The 18521-nt window shown below is 34.0% G+C and overlaps 1 protein-coding gene across 1 annotated transcript in view; it reads left to right on the top strand.

Moving 5' to 3' along the window:
- LOC115881383 overlaps positions 1-17851 on the top strand; it is a 33444-nt gene extending 15593 nt beyond the window's left edge. The window contains exons 2-3 of the mRNA XM_030898844.1: positions 17084-17353; positions 17403-17851. Coding sequence (XP_030754704.1) covers positions 17084-17353; positions 17403-17851 — 719 coding nt within the window. The remainder of the gene's footprint in view (positions 1-17083; positions 17354-17402) is intronic.
- The last annotated feature ends 670 nt before the right edge of the window (positions 17852-18521 follow it).

Below are 18521 nucleotides of genomic sequence, written 5' to 3'. Positions count from 1 at the left end.
CCATGACTTCATAAAAAGCGCCGTTTTTTAAGCTTTTCAGCGATATAAGCTATAATATGTTTTTTTTCACAGAATTACTGAGTTATAACCAATTCTTATCTTTCTTGACTAATTTCACTTAGTTAGCCATGGAAACAAGTTCAATCGTCGTTGCTCTCAGAAATATGAAATTGTCACATCCAATCTTTGTAAATTAACATAAACAAAAAAAAATTGTAAATAAGAGTTTTTTAAATGAAGAACAGCGTGTAGAATTATTGGTTCAACTTTTCTTGGCCATACAGTTTCGAGGATATGTTGACCGGTGAACGTTACGTTTTTTAGAAAACGGTTTTCTAGACATGTTAGTAAATATAAATTTAGATACTCGCGCATTAATACGGTGGTTCCAACATGACTTTCATTATGATGCACCAACCCTCCCCCACAATGAAAGAAATGTTATTTAAAAATTTATTTATATCATAATTATGTAGACTCATGGAGGTGGACCAATTGCATGGGTCTCCTCGGTCAACTGACCTATCCATTTTAGATTTTTTTATGCGGTATGGTTAACAACAAGGTTTACAAAAAAACTTGTGAATTAAGAGAGGCACTCGAAGAGGCGGAACAGGAGAAGTTTAATTAAGTCGACCGGTCGTTCTGTGACAATAGCTAGAAATTCAGTTTTAAAAAGATGCATTTATGTACTCAAAATAATTGCGGATTTTTTGAACATTTGCTAAAATAATTTTTTTGAGTTTTAGTTTGTGTAATCTAAATTGTAAAGAGCCGTTTAAAAACATATTTTGTCTTTTTATAAGTTATAAATCACAACAAAATTTGAACACCATTGAAAACCGTTCTCTAAAAAACGTAAGTAACTTTCACCGGGCAACGTATCCTGTATAGCCAAGAAAAGTTGAACCAATAATCCTACACGCTTTTCTTCATTTGAAAAATTTTTATTTACAATTTTTGTTTATTTTAATTTACAAAGATTGGATGTGACACAATTTCACATTTCTGAGAGCAACGACGATTGAACTTGTTTCCATGGCTAACTAAGTGAAATTAGTCAAGAAAGATAAGAATTGGCTATAACTCAGTAATTTTGTGAAAGCAACTTATTATAGCTTATATTGCTGAAAAGCTTAAAAATGGCGCTTTTATGAAGTCATAGCCAACTATGGTTTCCATTTAAAAAAACATATGATTGTGTCATATGTCAAAAATGACAGGTTTTATAAAAATCGGAGAACACAAACTTATTAGGAATGTGAATATCTACAACTTTTATCTGAACATTTTTTGTCTAAAATAGATTGTAATGGAATTAGGGACAATTTTTAAAATAGCAAAATTTGTTTTTTTTTTAAATATCTAGTAAGCCATGAACTTTTTCAAAAATCTGAAAGGCGCATATTTATGACCCCACAAAACTGCAATTCTTTCCCCATTTAACCGACTCTCTATCTCCAGTAGTTTCCAAGATGCCCATAGAGAACATCGTAGGAAACTCACCCTGTATATTCCGTCAGCAATAACATGATACATTTTTATTCAAACACTGTTATAGTCGGGGAATAGGGAAAGTAGTGTATCTTTGGCGTAATGATATTATCTTTGTAGATACGATACTGCTTTTTCTGTGTGTGCATCCGGCATTATTTAGTAAGGCACTCACCCTGTACAACAAATATTTCAAAATATCATATTGCAGCCGGTCCCAAATGAACAGCTAATACCGACCGAACGCGGTAATTTTTCGCGTTCCGACCTTATTATTATATTACGCTCTCCTTTGCTCGATATCTCGCCCCCCTGAAGAATGCGGCCACCGGCGGCAGCTCCCTAATCCCCCTAAAGCCACCGTCGTAGTCGCCTCAGACAAAGAGCGGGGTCCTCGGGCCAAACCTGTCCCTATGGCAACGGGTCCTAAGGGCCGAAATCACGCGGTCCCGCTTACGAAAGCGAAAGGACACGAATGACGAGTGAGAGAGAGACAGATGGATGAACGGTGGGTATCGACGAGAAGTGACGATGCTTAGCGCCCTGATTAAATAATTCCGAATGTGGGGTTTAAGTTTAACCGGCAATTATATGCAAATTTTTCTATTGGTTTATAATCCAAACGCGACAGGAATCCCTTATTAGATTCCGAATGCTCTGATCTTGTGTCATTTTTCATCGATTTTTATTAAATATTGGGGGTGATATTTTAAGACTTATAAATATTGGAATATGTAGCGGAATTTAATTATCTCGACAGTTTGATTTAGGAAAAGGCCAATTTCGACTCTGAAATTCAGCACATGATTAGCAGCGCCTCAAGAACATGCTGGAAATTAAAAGATAAAGTTTTTTTACAATCATGACTTGAGCACAAAAACGAAACTCAAGTGTACCGAGCAATAATAATCCCCACCATGTTGTATAAAAGAAGAAGGTGAAGGATTGTGGAATGAAGATGTTCCCTGAAGATTGTGGAATCATGGGTGACACGGGACTAAATATTAGTCCTACAAAGACCGTAATAATCCCCTTCACCAAACGAAGAATTTTGGAGAGACTAGGATCTCTAAGACTCTGCGGTGATGAGATTCCTCTCTCGGGGGAGGTCAAGTATCTAGGAACCATGCTGGATACCAACCTGACCTGGAACCGACATTTGGAAAATGTCACAAGGAGGGCGGTGACTACACTAGCGGTAGTCAGGCGACTTCATGGAAAAATCTGGGGCCTCAAACCACAGATGGTGCACTGGCTGTACACTGGAGTGGTGAGGCCTTCAGTAACATATGCATCCTTGGTATGGTGGCCTAAGGTAATGCAACAAACAACAATGCTCAGCCTTAGTAACGTGCAAAGACTTGCTTGTCTGAGCATAACAGGGGCAATGAAATCAACGCCCACTGCATCAATAGAGGCGCTTCTGGACCTTCCGCCTCTTCACATAATGATCCAGGCGGAGGCAAGAATGGGATCGACAACAAAGTGTCTTGTCTCTGGGAAATAGGACAGAAACAGGACACTTAAAGATAGGAAATGCTATCGGAGGATCTCTACTCCAAATGAGATCGGACCAAATGACCCCTCTTTATCACTATCACAAACCATTCGAACTGAACAAAATGGATCTAGGAATGTGGACAGATATAACATTACTTCAGGATGAACTAACCTGGTATACAGACGGGTCAAAAACCGCTGAAGGAACAGGAGCTGGAGTATATGGGGAAAGACCAAGGGCAAGCTTATCCTTTTCCGTGGATAAACACTCAACCGTATTCAACATACAATGTGCGAGAGAAAGCAATAGAAGAGCTTATTCAGGTAAACTTATTAATATATGCTCAGACAGTCAGGCGGCACTTGGGGCGTTTATGAACCCAAAGGTATCGTCGAGACTCGTCTGGGAATGCCTGGGTGAACTGGGAGCTCTGGCACGAAGGAACAGAATTAAATTATTCTGGGTGCCGGGCCACAGCGGCATCCAAGGCAACGAAAAAGCCGATGAGCTAGCTAGGCAGGGATCATCGGCATCCTATCTTGGTCCAGAGCCAGTACTGGGAATACCCAAATGTATGGCCCGTAGTGCACTAAAACTCTTGATCAGGGAAAAGCACAATGTCCATTGGAGAAACAGACAGGGGCACAGGCACAGCAAGGCTTTTATCCAAGGACTTAGCTCTAAAACCGCAAAAGAACTGCTAATGCTTAGCAGGAATAACGTGCGGATTACAACAGGCCTCTTGACAGGACACATGACTGTCAAGTGTTACCTGAACAAGCTCAACCTGCATCAAGGAAGTCTTTGCTGCAGACTCTGCGATAAAGATCCTGAAACTGCGGAGCACATTGCGAGGCTCTGGATCGCAAGCGGCACTTTTTATTTGGGAAAGCTAGGCTAGAACCGGAGGAACTATGCTCCCATCCTATCAAGGACCTGCATAAGCTAGTGCAGAGCACAGGGATAGGAGAATGGGTGCAGATATAGAAGGGGGACAAACACAATAGGCCTTAAAGGTCGCAGTGTTTCCGGCAGAGGACGGCCCCTTGTTATGAAAAAAAAATGTTGTATGAAAGGATTGGTCGCAATAAACAAGTTGCAACAGAGACACCATAAACAACTCTTAAGAATCAAACGTATCAATCCTTGAAAAAGCTAGCTGCGAGAGCGTTGAAGCCATGGTGACAAAATCCCGCTTAAGATGGGCTGGTCACGTATGTAAGATGCAAAAAAACCGCCTACCAGAATATCTTCTTTACGGTGAGCTTGTAGACGGTAAGAGGAAATCGGGTGGGAAAATCATAAGGTACAAAGATATTATCCACGAAAACTGAAAGGGGATAAGCAGGCAGAATCAATGGAAAGAAGCAGCACATAATAGAACGAAATGGAGAAATTGTAAACTCAGTTAACAACGACAACCAAAAAGTAAAGAGGCAATAAAGCAATGAGATTTTTGAATGTTCGGAGTAGGGAAGAGAGATAACATTACGTATCGGGCTTTTCAGTCATAGAAAAGCTCATGAAAGGAAACGCCTTGCGTAACCATCTTCTGAGTAATTGCAGTAGTAGTAGTAGTAGTAAAATTAATTCCTTATCCGGTTTAGGTGTAAAAACCTGTTCTGCTTCACCATCTCTGTATTGGTGGTCCAATTCTCCTTCCTGGAATCTCCTTCCTGTTGATATCATAGCGTTTTTGCGGTGTTTCTTCCATTTGTCTTTATATACTTTTACTTTTCCTTTTAATGGTTGTATTTTTAGTTCATTTCATATTCGGTCTTCTCTCCTTTTATTTCTTTTATTCCTTTATTCCTTTTATTTTCCATAAGAATTTCACCTCTGTGAGTTCTTGTTCTTCAATTTGTGGTAGTACGTATAGATAGAGATATCCAAATAGACCAAAAATATCTAAAGAAGAAAACATTCCACCAATGTGTACTACCAGTCATGACCTATGCATGCGAAACCAATTATTACAATAATTGTTACAAATACAAGAACTGTCCTGAAATCTATATCAGCTATTTACTTTAGATGGTTTATACTTACTTTGCTATAAATATCGTAATCTTAAATCATACAGGACATTCAAAATTCTACGCCAAACCAAAGAATATTATAGTTAACACAATTTTCTAAAATATAAAATAATGTTTCTTTGTTTCTTTTTTAAATGGGACACCCTGTATATGATTTTTTTATTAGATGGAGAATTAAAACATGAACATTTTTTGTATTTAAAGGATTTCAAAATATTTAATGGTTTCGCAGATACACGCAGTATTATTTTTTATGGCTCTTTCAACGGTAAAATACGAGAGAAAAATGATTGGGTGGCTTTGAAAAAATTTACTGAAAATTTTCTACAAACCACGATTATCTGCGAAACCGTTAAAAATTTTGAAATATCCAATCGAACCAGAATAGAAATCAATCTATTAAGAAAATAATATACAAGGTGATCCATTTAAAAAAAAAACGAAGAAAAATTATTATACGACACGGGGTATTGTAGCTAAACGATGAGATTTTTACAAATTGTAAGTTTTGGGTTCGATGAAGGGCAATTAGAGGTACAATTTAAAAATAATTTTACAAGATACAGAGTGTCCCAAATAAGTAAAAAATATCAAAGTTGTATTTTTTTAAATGGAACACGCTGTATATTATTACATTTTTAGTTTCTACGATTAAAATAAAGGTAAATTTGTTTAAGGCTTATTATACTTAAACCTTACCGATTTTGAAATATTTTCAATTTTGTGAAATTGCAGTAAAAATTTTAAGGCTTCATTTCTCCAAGGGTATCAAAGTTTTTAATACTAAATATTTACTGAAGTTTATTTACTGATCAGTTATTGTGTTGCAATAATAAAAATAATACTACCTTATACAGAGTGTCTAAAAATTTATTTTAAATAATTATTAGCTTCAAACGGCAATAACTTGTTTAATTTAAATAGAACATCCTGTATATTTTACGAGAATCAGATGCACAATTTAATTGTCTATCAAATTATATTATACCATTTTTTACCTATCTCTTTAAGTTTCCGTAGAAAATTTATTTTCTTGTAATTTAGAACTTATTTATCAATATATCCATGGACTATTGACATTTTAGATTATTTTTAAAGATGTATCAAATTTTTAAAGAGACAGATACTAATATTGTCGATATAATTCGTTTATTTCATTAAAAAATAAAAAAAAACTGTTTAAATATTTGTTAAAGAGGACCAATTAATATGATTCCAGTATTCAAACTACATTAACTGACTGTTTGCGTTGATTAATAATAATTGCTCCAAATACTAAAAAACTGAATTTTGCATGGGCATTAGACAGTGTGATAAAAAGTAACATCTTAAAAATGATATTTCATTTTTTAATAAATGCTTATTTATAACAACAAAGGCTTTAATTTGATAACTTATTATTATATTGATTTCTGACTCAAAAATCCACATTTATTTATAATAATTTATTAGCGAACACAATTAAGTATGTCATTAATTAGTATATGGGCGGAAATAATGGTGTTATATTTAATTAATGGTATACCCTTTTATAAAGATTTAAATAGTTTTCTTTTTGCATACAAATGGGCTAGTAATATTATCGTTTTGCTAAAAACGATAATATTACTAGTCTGTACATTTTGTACATTTGTTGCTTTAAAAACAATCTAAAATGTCAATATTCCATAGATATATTGATAAATGAGGTCTAATTTAGAAGAAAATGCATTTTCTACGAAAACTTGAAGGGATAGGTAAAAAATGGTATAATACAATTTGATAGACAATTTAATTGTGCATCTGATTCTCCTAAAATATATAGGGCATTCCATTTAAATTAAAGAAGTTATTGCCGTTTGAAGCTAATAATTATTTAAAATAAATTTTTAGACACTGTGTATAAGGTACTATTATTTTTATTATTGCAACACAATAACTGATCAATAAATAAACTTCATTAAATATTTAGTATTAAAAACATTGATACCCTTGGAGAAATGAAGCTTTAAAATTTTGACTACAATTTCACAAAATTGAAAATATTTCAAAAACGGTAAAGTTTAAGTATAATAAACCTTAATCAAATTTACCTTTATTTTAATCGTAGAAACTAAAAATGTAATAATATACGGGGTGTTCCATTTAAAAAAATACAACTTTGATATTTTTTATTTATTTGGGACACTCTGTATCTTGTAAAAATATTTTTAAATTGTAGCTCTAATAGTCCTTCAACGAACCCCAAACTTACAATTTGTAAAAATCTCATCGTTTAGCTACAATACTCCATGTCGTATGTGGTGAACAAACCTGTATATTTTAGAAAGTTTGGCATAAAATTTTGAACATCCTGTATGATTTAAGATTACCATATTTATAGCACAAAGTAAGTACCCAAACCATCTAAAGTAAATACCTAATAAATCTAAAAATATATATTTTTTGTTTATTTATTAATATCTCTGAAACTATATATCGAAATATATTTACTCATATCTTAGGATTATGTAAAGTGATCTGAAAAGAAACCAAAAATGCAATAATATACAGGATGTTTCCTTTAAAAAATATCACCCTATAGAAGTCCAAATATTTTCCTGGAATGCATCCTAGAACATACTTTAGATTTGCACTTAAATAACATTCCCAAGTTTTTTATTCTAGGAGCTACTGATGCCCGACGCCCTATTGCCGGACCCTGTATAGGTAATAGGTACTAAGATGTCATCTTAAATCGTTAATCGGTTAAATCGGATCCTAAGGTTCATCAAAATTACACAGCGGGTCTCTATGTGAAAGAGAAAGAATGGTGCTACGAGGGGGAAAACAGCTATATCGACGACAGAGACAGCGATGACGCTTATCGGATTGATTAAATAATTCCGAATGTGGGGTTCAAGTTTAACAAGCAATTATATGCTAATTTTTCTATGGGTTTATCCTCGAGACGCTCCGGGAATGTGTTATTAGTTTCTCCATAATCCAATTTCTAATCTGGTATCAGTCGTTACCGATTCTGTTAGATACTTCTTATAGAGGATTAATTTTTAATACTAAAAGAATTTAGGACTTCCGAATAAATAAAGACAATGGAAGTCCGAAATTCTTTTAGTTTTAATACTGAATCATTGTCTACCACACTCCAAGTAAGGATGACGAAAGCCTTATTTGCCGGTGCCTGGATCACTATGTGAAGAAAGGGAATATCCAGAAGCGTCTCCATTTATGCAGTGGGCATTGATTTTATTGTCCCTGTTTTAATCTCAGACAAGCAAGTCTTTGCACCTTGCTGAGGCTGAGTATTGTTGTTTCTCTGTTCCTATTTGGAGAGCTAGCCATCCTCCAGGCTGACGATATCCTTTACATAAATTTACATACATTTTTAGTGTTTCGAATGTTGAAAATGATTTATTTAAATGCCTCTTTTATTTGAGTTATTTGAGCTATTGGACCATCGGTGGATATATCAACAGTAGCAACACTCCTCCAACTCTCAGTGGATGATATACCAAGAATATACAACTTTGAGAAACACCTCACTGTGGTATTGAACAATATAAAGGTTTGGAAGAGAGAAACGTTTGGTCAGCAGGTAAAAGACCGTACCATAACGTGGTATACAGATACTTCCAAATCCAGAGAAGCAACATGGATAGAGGAGTGTTTAGACACCTAACCTAGCATACTTCAGGCAAAAATCTACGCTATCCAAAGATGAGTGAAACTTATCTTTTATAGGAACTATCAGAAACAAGAAAGAGAGCTTAAAAGCGATCAACTCATTAACCATCAATTCGAAGTTGCTTAAAGAACACCTACAGAAGCTGAACAAATTAAGAAAAGAAAATAAAGTCTTCCAACTCTGGGTACCAGCCCGCCAAGGGATAGAAGGCAATGAAGAAGCAAACAATCTCGCTAGAAAAGGAGCGAACATTCCATTAACTGGACCAGAACCGTTCTGCTTGATAAGTGGAATCCAACTTAAAGCGGAACTGAATAACTTGGAAGACACCTGGAATGGGAATCCTCCAACATAATATACAGGGTGTTTCAAAACAAATGCGAAAAACTTTAGGGGGTGATTCCTTGTTCAAAATAAAGGGTAGTTTGCTTTATAAACGTTGGGTCAAAAGTCAACCATTAGGGAGATATCGCGGTACAAAGATGGCGGAAAAATAATGTTTTTATTTTTTATCTTGAAAACGAAAAGAGATAGACTAATGAAATTTTATGGAAGCATTCCTGTTATGAAAACACACTTTCAGGTAATTTTTTACTTTTTTAAAATGAGTGGAAGGGGTTGAAATAAACTACCCCTATCATTCTTGTTAACGAAATTTAAAGAAAAATCTTATCAAACACATGCAAATGCTTTAATTTGGATAGTTTAGTTTGTTTAGAAACTTTTTTACCTCTTGTGTTTTTTTTGATAAAACTCACCGATTGGAAATTAAAAAATAAAATGTAAAGCATTACATGTCAGGACAAAAAACATTTTTAGATTAAGAATCTAGTGATAATAACGATAATAATAATCATCTAGATAATAACGTATTGCAGTAGAGTAATGTCAAATAAAATAATATTAGGAACATCCTAAAAAGTAACAGCAGCCGACTAGATTTTTTCCTAAAAAAATTACAGCAGCCCACTAGATTCTTTATCAGAAAATGTTTTTTGTCCTGACATGTAATGCTTTACATTTTATTTTTTAATTTCAAATCGGTGAGTTTTATCAAAAAAATACAAGAGATAAAAAAGTTTTTAAACAAACTAAACTATCCAAATTAATTTTTTTGCATGTGTTTGATAAGATTTTTCTTTAAATTTCGTTAACAAGAATGATAGGGGTAGTTTATTTCAACCCCTTCCACTCATTTTAAAAAAGTGAAAGAATTACCAGAAAGTGTGTTTTCATAACAGTAATGCTTCCATAAAATTTTATCACTCTATCTCTTTTCGTTTTCAAGATAAAAAATAAAAACATTATTTTTCCGCCATCTTTGTACCGCAATATCTCCCTAATGGTTGACTTTTGACCCAACGTTTATGAAGCAAACTACCCTTCATTTTGAACAAGGAATCACCCCCTGAAGTTATTCGCATTTGTTTTGAAACACCCTGTTATAAATAATCCTCCTCCATTTTGGATCATGTCAATACACGCTTTAGTTAATTTTTAAGAGCGAAATGAACTTGCCACCAACAATTTACAATTTTCAATATGACAAGCTGGCTTTGGTGATTATTGTGAAATATATACTACTATGAACTGCCCATCATGTTCGACGTTTGGAAAATGCAGGAGGGTTAGAGGTCGCAAGCGGTACCAGCTTCATTAAATGAACTTCGCTGGGTTCTTAAAGAAGAATGGGAAAGCAACGCAGTATAATATATGCAGCCTCAATGACAGTATGAAGGAACGTATACAGGCAGTTATAGCAGCCAATGGAGGCATCACAAAGTATTAGGGTATATTTTACAATTTTTTTTCTGTTCGTATTCTTGAATATTACAGATGTTTTCTTTATTATCGTTAGTTCTGTTATCGTTTATTAAAACCAGGACTGTATCGGTAGTCTTTTACGTTTTTTTTTAATTTAGTATAGAGTATCCAATGCAGCGTAATATGACGTTACGACAATAGTCACGAGAACCATCTACCATCTCGTCATATTAAAAAATGACGTCAAAAAGTAATTATAATTGAAAAAATTGCAAATTGATTACGATCAGTTCATTTCGCTCTTATAAATTAACCAAAACATGTATTGACATCAATCAAAAAACAAAATGCTCCGGAGTCATGGTTCTGACCGTAAAATTATATTTTAGAAAATTTTGCAGACGAAATTATTGCACAGGGTGTTTTAAAGTTAGGGTAAAAGAACAACCCCTCGATTAACCCTGTATAATATACCAAATACTAAAGTTTATAAAAACTGAGTTTACGATTTAAAGTTCATATAATTATAAACAGTTTGCTAAAAAATTCATGTAAATAGGGCCAAAAATAACAAAAATATAACATATTAAATTTAACCAAAATTTCTCCGTTGCGTTTTTTTTTCGCATCTGAGTGTATTATTTATTTATTTATTATATACAGAAAATCTTAATAGTATTATCAGTAATATCTTAATCTAAATAATATTTCGCTTTATATCACACGCAAAGCATAATCGTCAAACCCAAACACAGCAGACTCGTTCGCACTTGATATAGCAGGTAGCTGAGAAAACGGGCCAGTTAGTTATTTTCGAACACCTCCGACCTATTCAGCAGCCGAAGCCCTGAATACCAGAGGCAGGAAACCACCCCCTCTGCCCCCTCTAGCCCCCGTCCTGCCCTGTAGGGCTTTCGCCCTTCTTGACATGAGCCGGTGTCGGGGCTTTTCACGCGCCTCGTACATGCCGAGCAATATCGAGATGGAGATGAATGGGCCGAGATTCCAAGGTCCAGTTAATTATCCACACTTTTGTTTCTAGCGGTGCGTTGGTGGAGGTAATGTGAGATGTGTTCGTTGTGCTCTCTGGGTCGAGGAATGCTTTTCATATGAATTTATATAGTATAAACATATTCGGGAAGAGGAGAGGAATAAGAATCTTCACTTAGAAATAATCGAAGTTGTAAAAACCAAATTTTAAATCAAATCAATTCTAGTGGCGGCTTAACCATAAAGTCAAATGGTCAATGCCCTCCAGGGGTGGATGGAGAAGTACAAACCGGCCCGGGAATAACAGGCAACCGGCCCGAATCCACAAAAACAAAATGACCATAACGAAGAAACATATTTTATTTATTAATATACACGGTGTCCCGGAAATAAGTGCAAGTATTTTAACTGGTAGTATATTTCGGCCTCAGAAACACGCCTATCAGGTTTTTTTTTGCGAAAATCTGGAATTTTTTGAAGAAATTTTTGGAATTTTTTTAGTTTTAAGTTAAGAAAACATAATTTCTTGATAATCTGCCAACTGACAATAGGTAGTATATTAAATTTACATGAAAGAAAATACAGAAAAGATCCAGTGGTTCTCAAAATTTAAGCAAAAAAGCATTTTTTGCTTAAAAAGTCTCTTTTTTCTGGTACAGCAGCAGCCTCGTCATGTATACGTGTCTTAATTTTGGTATAATTCTCATCACGTAACTTTTCCTAGTTTCTACATTTGGCATCTTGTATGATAATGTCATGACTCAAACGAAAAAAACCTAGGCAATACCTAAGCAGTGGATATAAATGTGTTTTAATAAAAGAATATTGGTAAAACTATACAGAATGAGTCTTAAATAAGCGCAAATATTTTCAGGTGTGGTATATTATGTCACCACCAGGTGCCAGGACACGTCTATGAGTTTTTTTTTTAAAAAAAAGATGTTGAAAATCGTGCTTTTTCTTTTAAATTTTCCTGTATATTTTAGAAAAATTTTTAAAACTTCCTGTTCACTGCAAATTTTCCCACGGTATAGTTTCTTAATCTTTGATATTACGGCACAAAAAGTGATGCAAATACAGAAAGATTTAGGCGGCAAATTTTTTTTAAAAAATCAGTAATAAATCATTTTTGAATTCAAACTTTAATAACTCGGTTATTTTGGACTTATTTGAAACACGGCAAAGAGAATATAGTATGTTTTTTTATTCATATCTACCAGCCCTGAAAATATTTGCAGAAAGCAAACAAAAAAATCATTTCAAATGGAACAACAAACAAAATTATTAGATGTTTATTAAAGTTATAAGTGTCTCAGAGGAAAACATCTAACAATACCTAGTTATTTTAAAAATTGATGTTTATGTTTAAAAGCAACTAACCATTATATTGATGCAAACTGATTAGTTAGTTAGGCAGTCACTAGAATCTTACGTAATTTTAGTTAGAAGATTAACCATTTAATTTTAACTAAATCAATCTTTTTTTGAGTTCTGATCGGGACCGGTCCACCGGCCCATCTTTCCACCGGCCCACCGGGAATTTTCCCGTTTTCCCATATGGCCCATCCACCCCTGATGCCCTCCCAAAAAATCAGAAAATACCTATTTAAATTATACTTTTTGTAAATCACTTTTTCCCCCCATCCTAAGATATTCAAAACTATTCTCAAAAATATGTCCAATTTTTGCTTGAAAACGTTTTATTTTACCCATTTTCTCTACTGCCGCTCAAAATTTCATTTTGTCCTTCGTACCCGCTATGTTTTGCACGTATTAAACTCCAAATGCCGCGACTCGTGACGCCAACAAGATAAGGTATACTACGTATAGAAAATAACAGGGGGTTAAGGTGCGATAGATAGAGTTTATATTGGCCATTCAAGGATTGGCCAAAGGATTTCAGTCATATGGCTGGAAAAATTTCGCCGTTTGGGCAGTTTGTGTGTTTATAAAAACTCATATTATAAAACAACCTAGGTTTTTGTATCGTTTATCGGCGTAAAATCACAGTTTAAAGAATATATACTATATTAGTACCTATATATTCTTTAAACTGTGGTATAATGTTTTGTTTAGTCGTTTAGCCAATATAAAGCAATATTTAAATTTTTAATATCGAAAGAAATTCCGTCTCCCGCTTTATCGTAGCCGAGTGTTTGAGGTGTAGTGCAAAATTTGTGTTGGTATTGGTAATAATTCATAATTTTCTGGTTATGGATAAATGATGAACTGTTGTTGATTGATTTTGGAATAGATATTTTAAAATAGACAACATGGTGCTTATTTCGTGAAATCGTGCGGTTAAAAGAAAACAATTGCTTAAATTTTGAAAAACGTTTAGAGAAAGAATGCCGCATTGACTTAAAATATAAAAAAATGCGAAATAAAACTTTTAGAATTGTGTATGTGTATATAAGTATCAATATTTTTGTGACATTATTATTTAAGTGTCTTTTAAATCCCACCGTGGAAAATTTGTATAAAGAACATTGACTGGATTTTTAGTTAAATGGCACTAGACCACCTGTTTAAAAATGTAAGAGTAGATTTCATTTCAACAGAATTTATATTTATTTTTAGATTTATACTCCTTTAACTAAACGTACAAGTACCTTGTAAGAGACCAATTAAATTTGGGCGCGTCCGAGGGCGCGTCTTAAAAAAGATCGACGCAATATTTTTAGATATTGACCTCCCTACAATAATGACCACGAGCCGCCACTGGTCAATTCTTAATTTCCTTCCAGCCGATGGAGAAATTATTTCCACATAACAGTCATCGCATCATAATTTTAGCGATTTTACCCTCAAATAAACCGACTTTAATTTTTTTAACCAAAACTGTGCGCCGAACGAAAAAACATCAAGAGACAAAAAAATGTTTAGAAATGAATGGAGATTTTAAAAATAATTTTTATTTTAAGAGAAGTTAGTGGTGTACCACTTTTTTCTCCAAAAATATTCAATGTAAAACCCGTATCGACGGCACTGGTTGAAATAATTAAAATTCTTTGTCCACCAAAAAAGATATTTTGATGCAAAGAAGACGTGTATGAAGTTTCATAAAGATATCTGTAATAAAATCAGAATTATAATGAAAAAAAGTTTTTTTAGAAAAATTTCCCACCCTCTCAGAAATTAAGCTGTTTAGGGCATACAGTTTACATATACGGAAATTAAAATAGCTTTCGTTGCACATCATAATACGACCTCAATACGACTAAGCAAACTTCATAAGACGACACATGGTGTCATTGATGACGTGCAATGAAAGTTGTTTTAATTTCCCTATAGGTACATAGTTTACATACATAGTTTTTCTTTAGAATAGGCCCAAGAATCACGCCCTTAAATATTAGCATGTTATTAAGGAACACCCTGTATACACATACTTATATTGTTTGACCAGCGGATCTGAAGCTACGGAAGGAATGCGAGAAAAAAAAATCGATATTGCCACGTTTATCTATAAAATTGCAAAATTGCCAGACATGAACTATAAATTTAATATATTTTTAATATATATAATGTGTTCAGCATATATTTTTACGTATATTACTAAGGAATTGTAACGTAGTGCATATTGTTCGATCTGTTTTATTTAATAACTTATTTCTTTCATTCTGTATAATCTGCTTTTTTTGAAAGTTGAAGATTTTCCAAGGTTATAATCGGCAAGCCGGCATCACCGCGCATGGCCGCCTATTCATCGAACATCATTGGTAAGAGTACGTCACAGGATTTGTTACCACGCGGTTTCCATGGCTTTGACGCCTTTCCTATTGGCTAGGGTAATCCCCAACTTCACGGTCTCTTCTGAAAAGAGTACAAATATTGATTCCTATTGAAATATCCAGTGGCGGTGTCATTCTTTTGATCATTATTACTTTCTCATTATTTTCTACCAGTTATCCTATATATTTAATAGTTAAGTTGTGTTTTATTGTTTTGTTATCTTGTTATATTGTTTTTCGTTCGTAGTTTTTAATTATTAATATTAAGTTTAATCGTATATTTGTCTTTTAAAATGAACAAATTTATTAAGGGTAAGACGCTACATAGCCAAACAAGAGAAATAGTAGCTAATGTATATAGGTAAGTAGAATAATAATAATCTAATTATTAGAATATTAAAATAAAATATGGGGCTAAATTGAAAATCACATATTTTACGACAATAATTTAGCTAAGCTAAAATAAAATCCGGCAGTAATGTGTCGGGCATCTTTAGCTTCTAGAATCTTGTTTAAGTGCAAATCTAAAGTATGTACGGGGATGTATTTCAGGAAAATATTTTAACTTCTATAGGGTGGCTCAAAAAATATGAGTGGATCGATATGATCTTTTTAAATGGAACACCCTGTACATTGTTGCATTTTTGGCTTCCTTTCATATCACTTTACATAATCCTAAGATAGAGCCAAACATGCAATAATATACAGGGTGTTCCGTTTAAAAAAATCATTCTGATCCACTCACACTTTTTTGAGCCACTCTATAGGAATTAAAATATTTTCCTGAAATACATCCTAGTACATACTTTAGGTCTGTACTTAAACAAAATTCCCAAGTTTTTTTAATTCTAGGAGCTACAGATGCCCGACGCACTATTGCCGGGCCCTGTATAAATAAACGTGGATGAAATCTCATTTGATTTATTTCCTTGTGTTTATAATAGGGTTTGCGACGAAGAAGCTACAGAGAGTTCGCTTAAGTTGCCGCTTAAACGTAAACTTGAGCGGATATCTCTTTATACCGGAGTTAGCGTAGCGGCTATAAAAAAAATACACACAGAAGACAAAAAAAGGCTGGAAACTAACCCCAATCAAATGTTATCCAGCCCTGGAAAGAAACGACCACGTGAGACTGCTGTTGAAAAGCTCGATGACTTTGATTTCCAAGTGGTCAGGAATTTGATAAATAGATTTTATCTGGAATTCAAAGTCGTCCCTACAATTAGAAGGCTTCTTCAAAAATTGCAGGAAGAGTCGAATTTTCCTTTTGGCAGGGAAACGCTTAGGGGGTTATTAAAATCAAATGGATTTTTTTGGCGTAAATGCCAAAATAACAGAAAAATTTTAATGGAGAGACCTAATATATTGCACTGGAGATATAAATATATACGCCAAATTCGAAAATATCGCCAAGAGGGCCGAAGTATTATCTATTTGGATGAAACATGGGTAGACAATGACCTAACTTTTAAAAAGTGCTGGCAGAGCGATACTATATCTGGTGTAATAGGCAATATTGGATCTACTGGTGAGTAAAATTATGTTTTGTCCGCGCTTCCAAAGATAACTATTTCCAAGATTTTTTTTTGCTGAAAATAGTTAGTGTCTAAAATTGTATTACAGAAAAAAAAATATTGTTAGTACGAAATATACCTCTGAACTAAAATTGGATCTTGGACTATTTTTGATAATTGTTTCTTCTATTCGCAACACATAATAAAATAATTCAAAATATTTAAGGGAACTTTAATAAAAGCTTTTAGTGTTTATCTGCTAACTCAAGAGCAACGATTTATCCCAAAACACTTGATTTTTAAATACATATTTTATATTGTTACAAAAATTAGTAAACTTCTAACAAGTATTAAAATATATGTATGTATCTTGTATATGTTAGGTCGACTTATTATTGTCAATGCGGGCTCAGAAAATGGGTTTGTCGAAAATGCCTGTTTAATATTTAAAGCTGGATTAGCAACAGGCGATTACCATGGCCAAATGAACCAGGAGAATTTTACTCGATGGCTTACGGAAAAACTCCTTCCAAATATACCGGCCAAATCGGTTATTGTTCTTGACAATGCTCCATACCATTCCGTCCAGGAGGATAAAACTCCTACAAGGTCATCCTTAAAAAAAGATATAATTGCCTGGTTAACAAAGAAAGGTACATATTTATGTAACTGAACAAAACATCACATTTATTTTTTTTCTAGGGATAAACCATGACGCAAATGCCAGAAAATTTGATCTCTTTGATCTGGTATTACTTCATAAGCCTCCCGATGACCAAAAAAATTATGTAGTAGACCGGATCATTAGAGAGCATGGGCATACTCCTTTGAGAACACCTCCTTATATGTGTGAGTTAAACCCAATCGAATTAGCTTGGGCAAGATTAAAGTTTTTAATAAGAAGCCAAAACACAACGGGCAATTTCACATTATCTGTTTTAAAAGAAGTCACCAAAGGAGCAATGTCTTTGATATCCCCTGATGATTGGAAGAGGTTTTGTCAACATGTGAAAAACATAGAAAATAAATTTTGGGAAACGGACCAACATATGGAAGAGGTCGAACCCCTCATAATAAATTTAGGGCAAGATGACGATAGCGAGACTGATGATGATAGCGATACTAATGATGATGATGATGAACAACACTAAGTAACTAACTACACACTAAGTTGATGATGTTCAACATTAAGTAACGCTAGTCTGTCCATACTAGATTTAGAGCTATACTTTTATAGGTAATTAAAATAATAGGCATATTTATTGTATACTTTTCATTGGAATATATATATTTATTAGATACATGCCATTTGGAAGGCCTGCGAATGGCTGAGCGAGGAGACGTCTTACGAGCGAAAAACTGCGATAATCACTGACAGCCATGGCTGTTTAGCCATGTCGGTGCTGAAATTATATACGATATCCAGGATATCCTCCAGAATAGTCAAAGAAACATATGACAAGTTAACCTACATAGCAAGTAGGTACGACATAACCTTGCTTTGGGTTACGTTATCGTTTCCCAGGAGGCTACAGCCACATAAATCTTGAAGATGATGCCGGGAAGAGCAGAGCGGAAGTTACCCGTTACCTCAATGCCACCGAATGACTATAAACACTTAACAATTCAATTTTATCATACCTAGGGATAGGGTCTCAGAGTAAGTGGTATTTAAACGACAATCATTATTCTGCTAATTAGAGTTCGTCAAGCGGTCGGCACTTCCACCAACCAACCAACCAACCAACGATATACCTTTCAATTTACATTAATACATAAAATTATATTAGTGATAATATTATTATATTGGTGATTGTAACT

The sequence above is a fragment of the Sitophilus oryzae genome, unplaced genomic scaffold, assembly GCF_002938485.1.
Source record: "Sitophilus oryzae breed Bouriz unplaced genomic scaffold, Soryzae_2.0 scaffold_1110_pilon_pilon, whole genome shotgun sequence".
Lineage (NCBI taxonomy): Eukaryota > Metazoa > Arthropoda > Insecta > Coleoptera > Curculionidae > Sitophilus > Sitophilus oryzae.
Note: the sequence above shows the minus strand (reverse complement) of the source record. Positions and strands in the feature narration are given on the sequence as shown.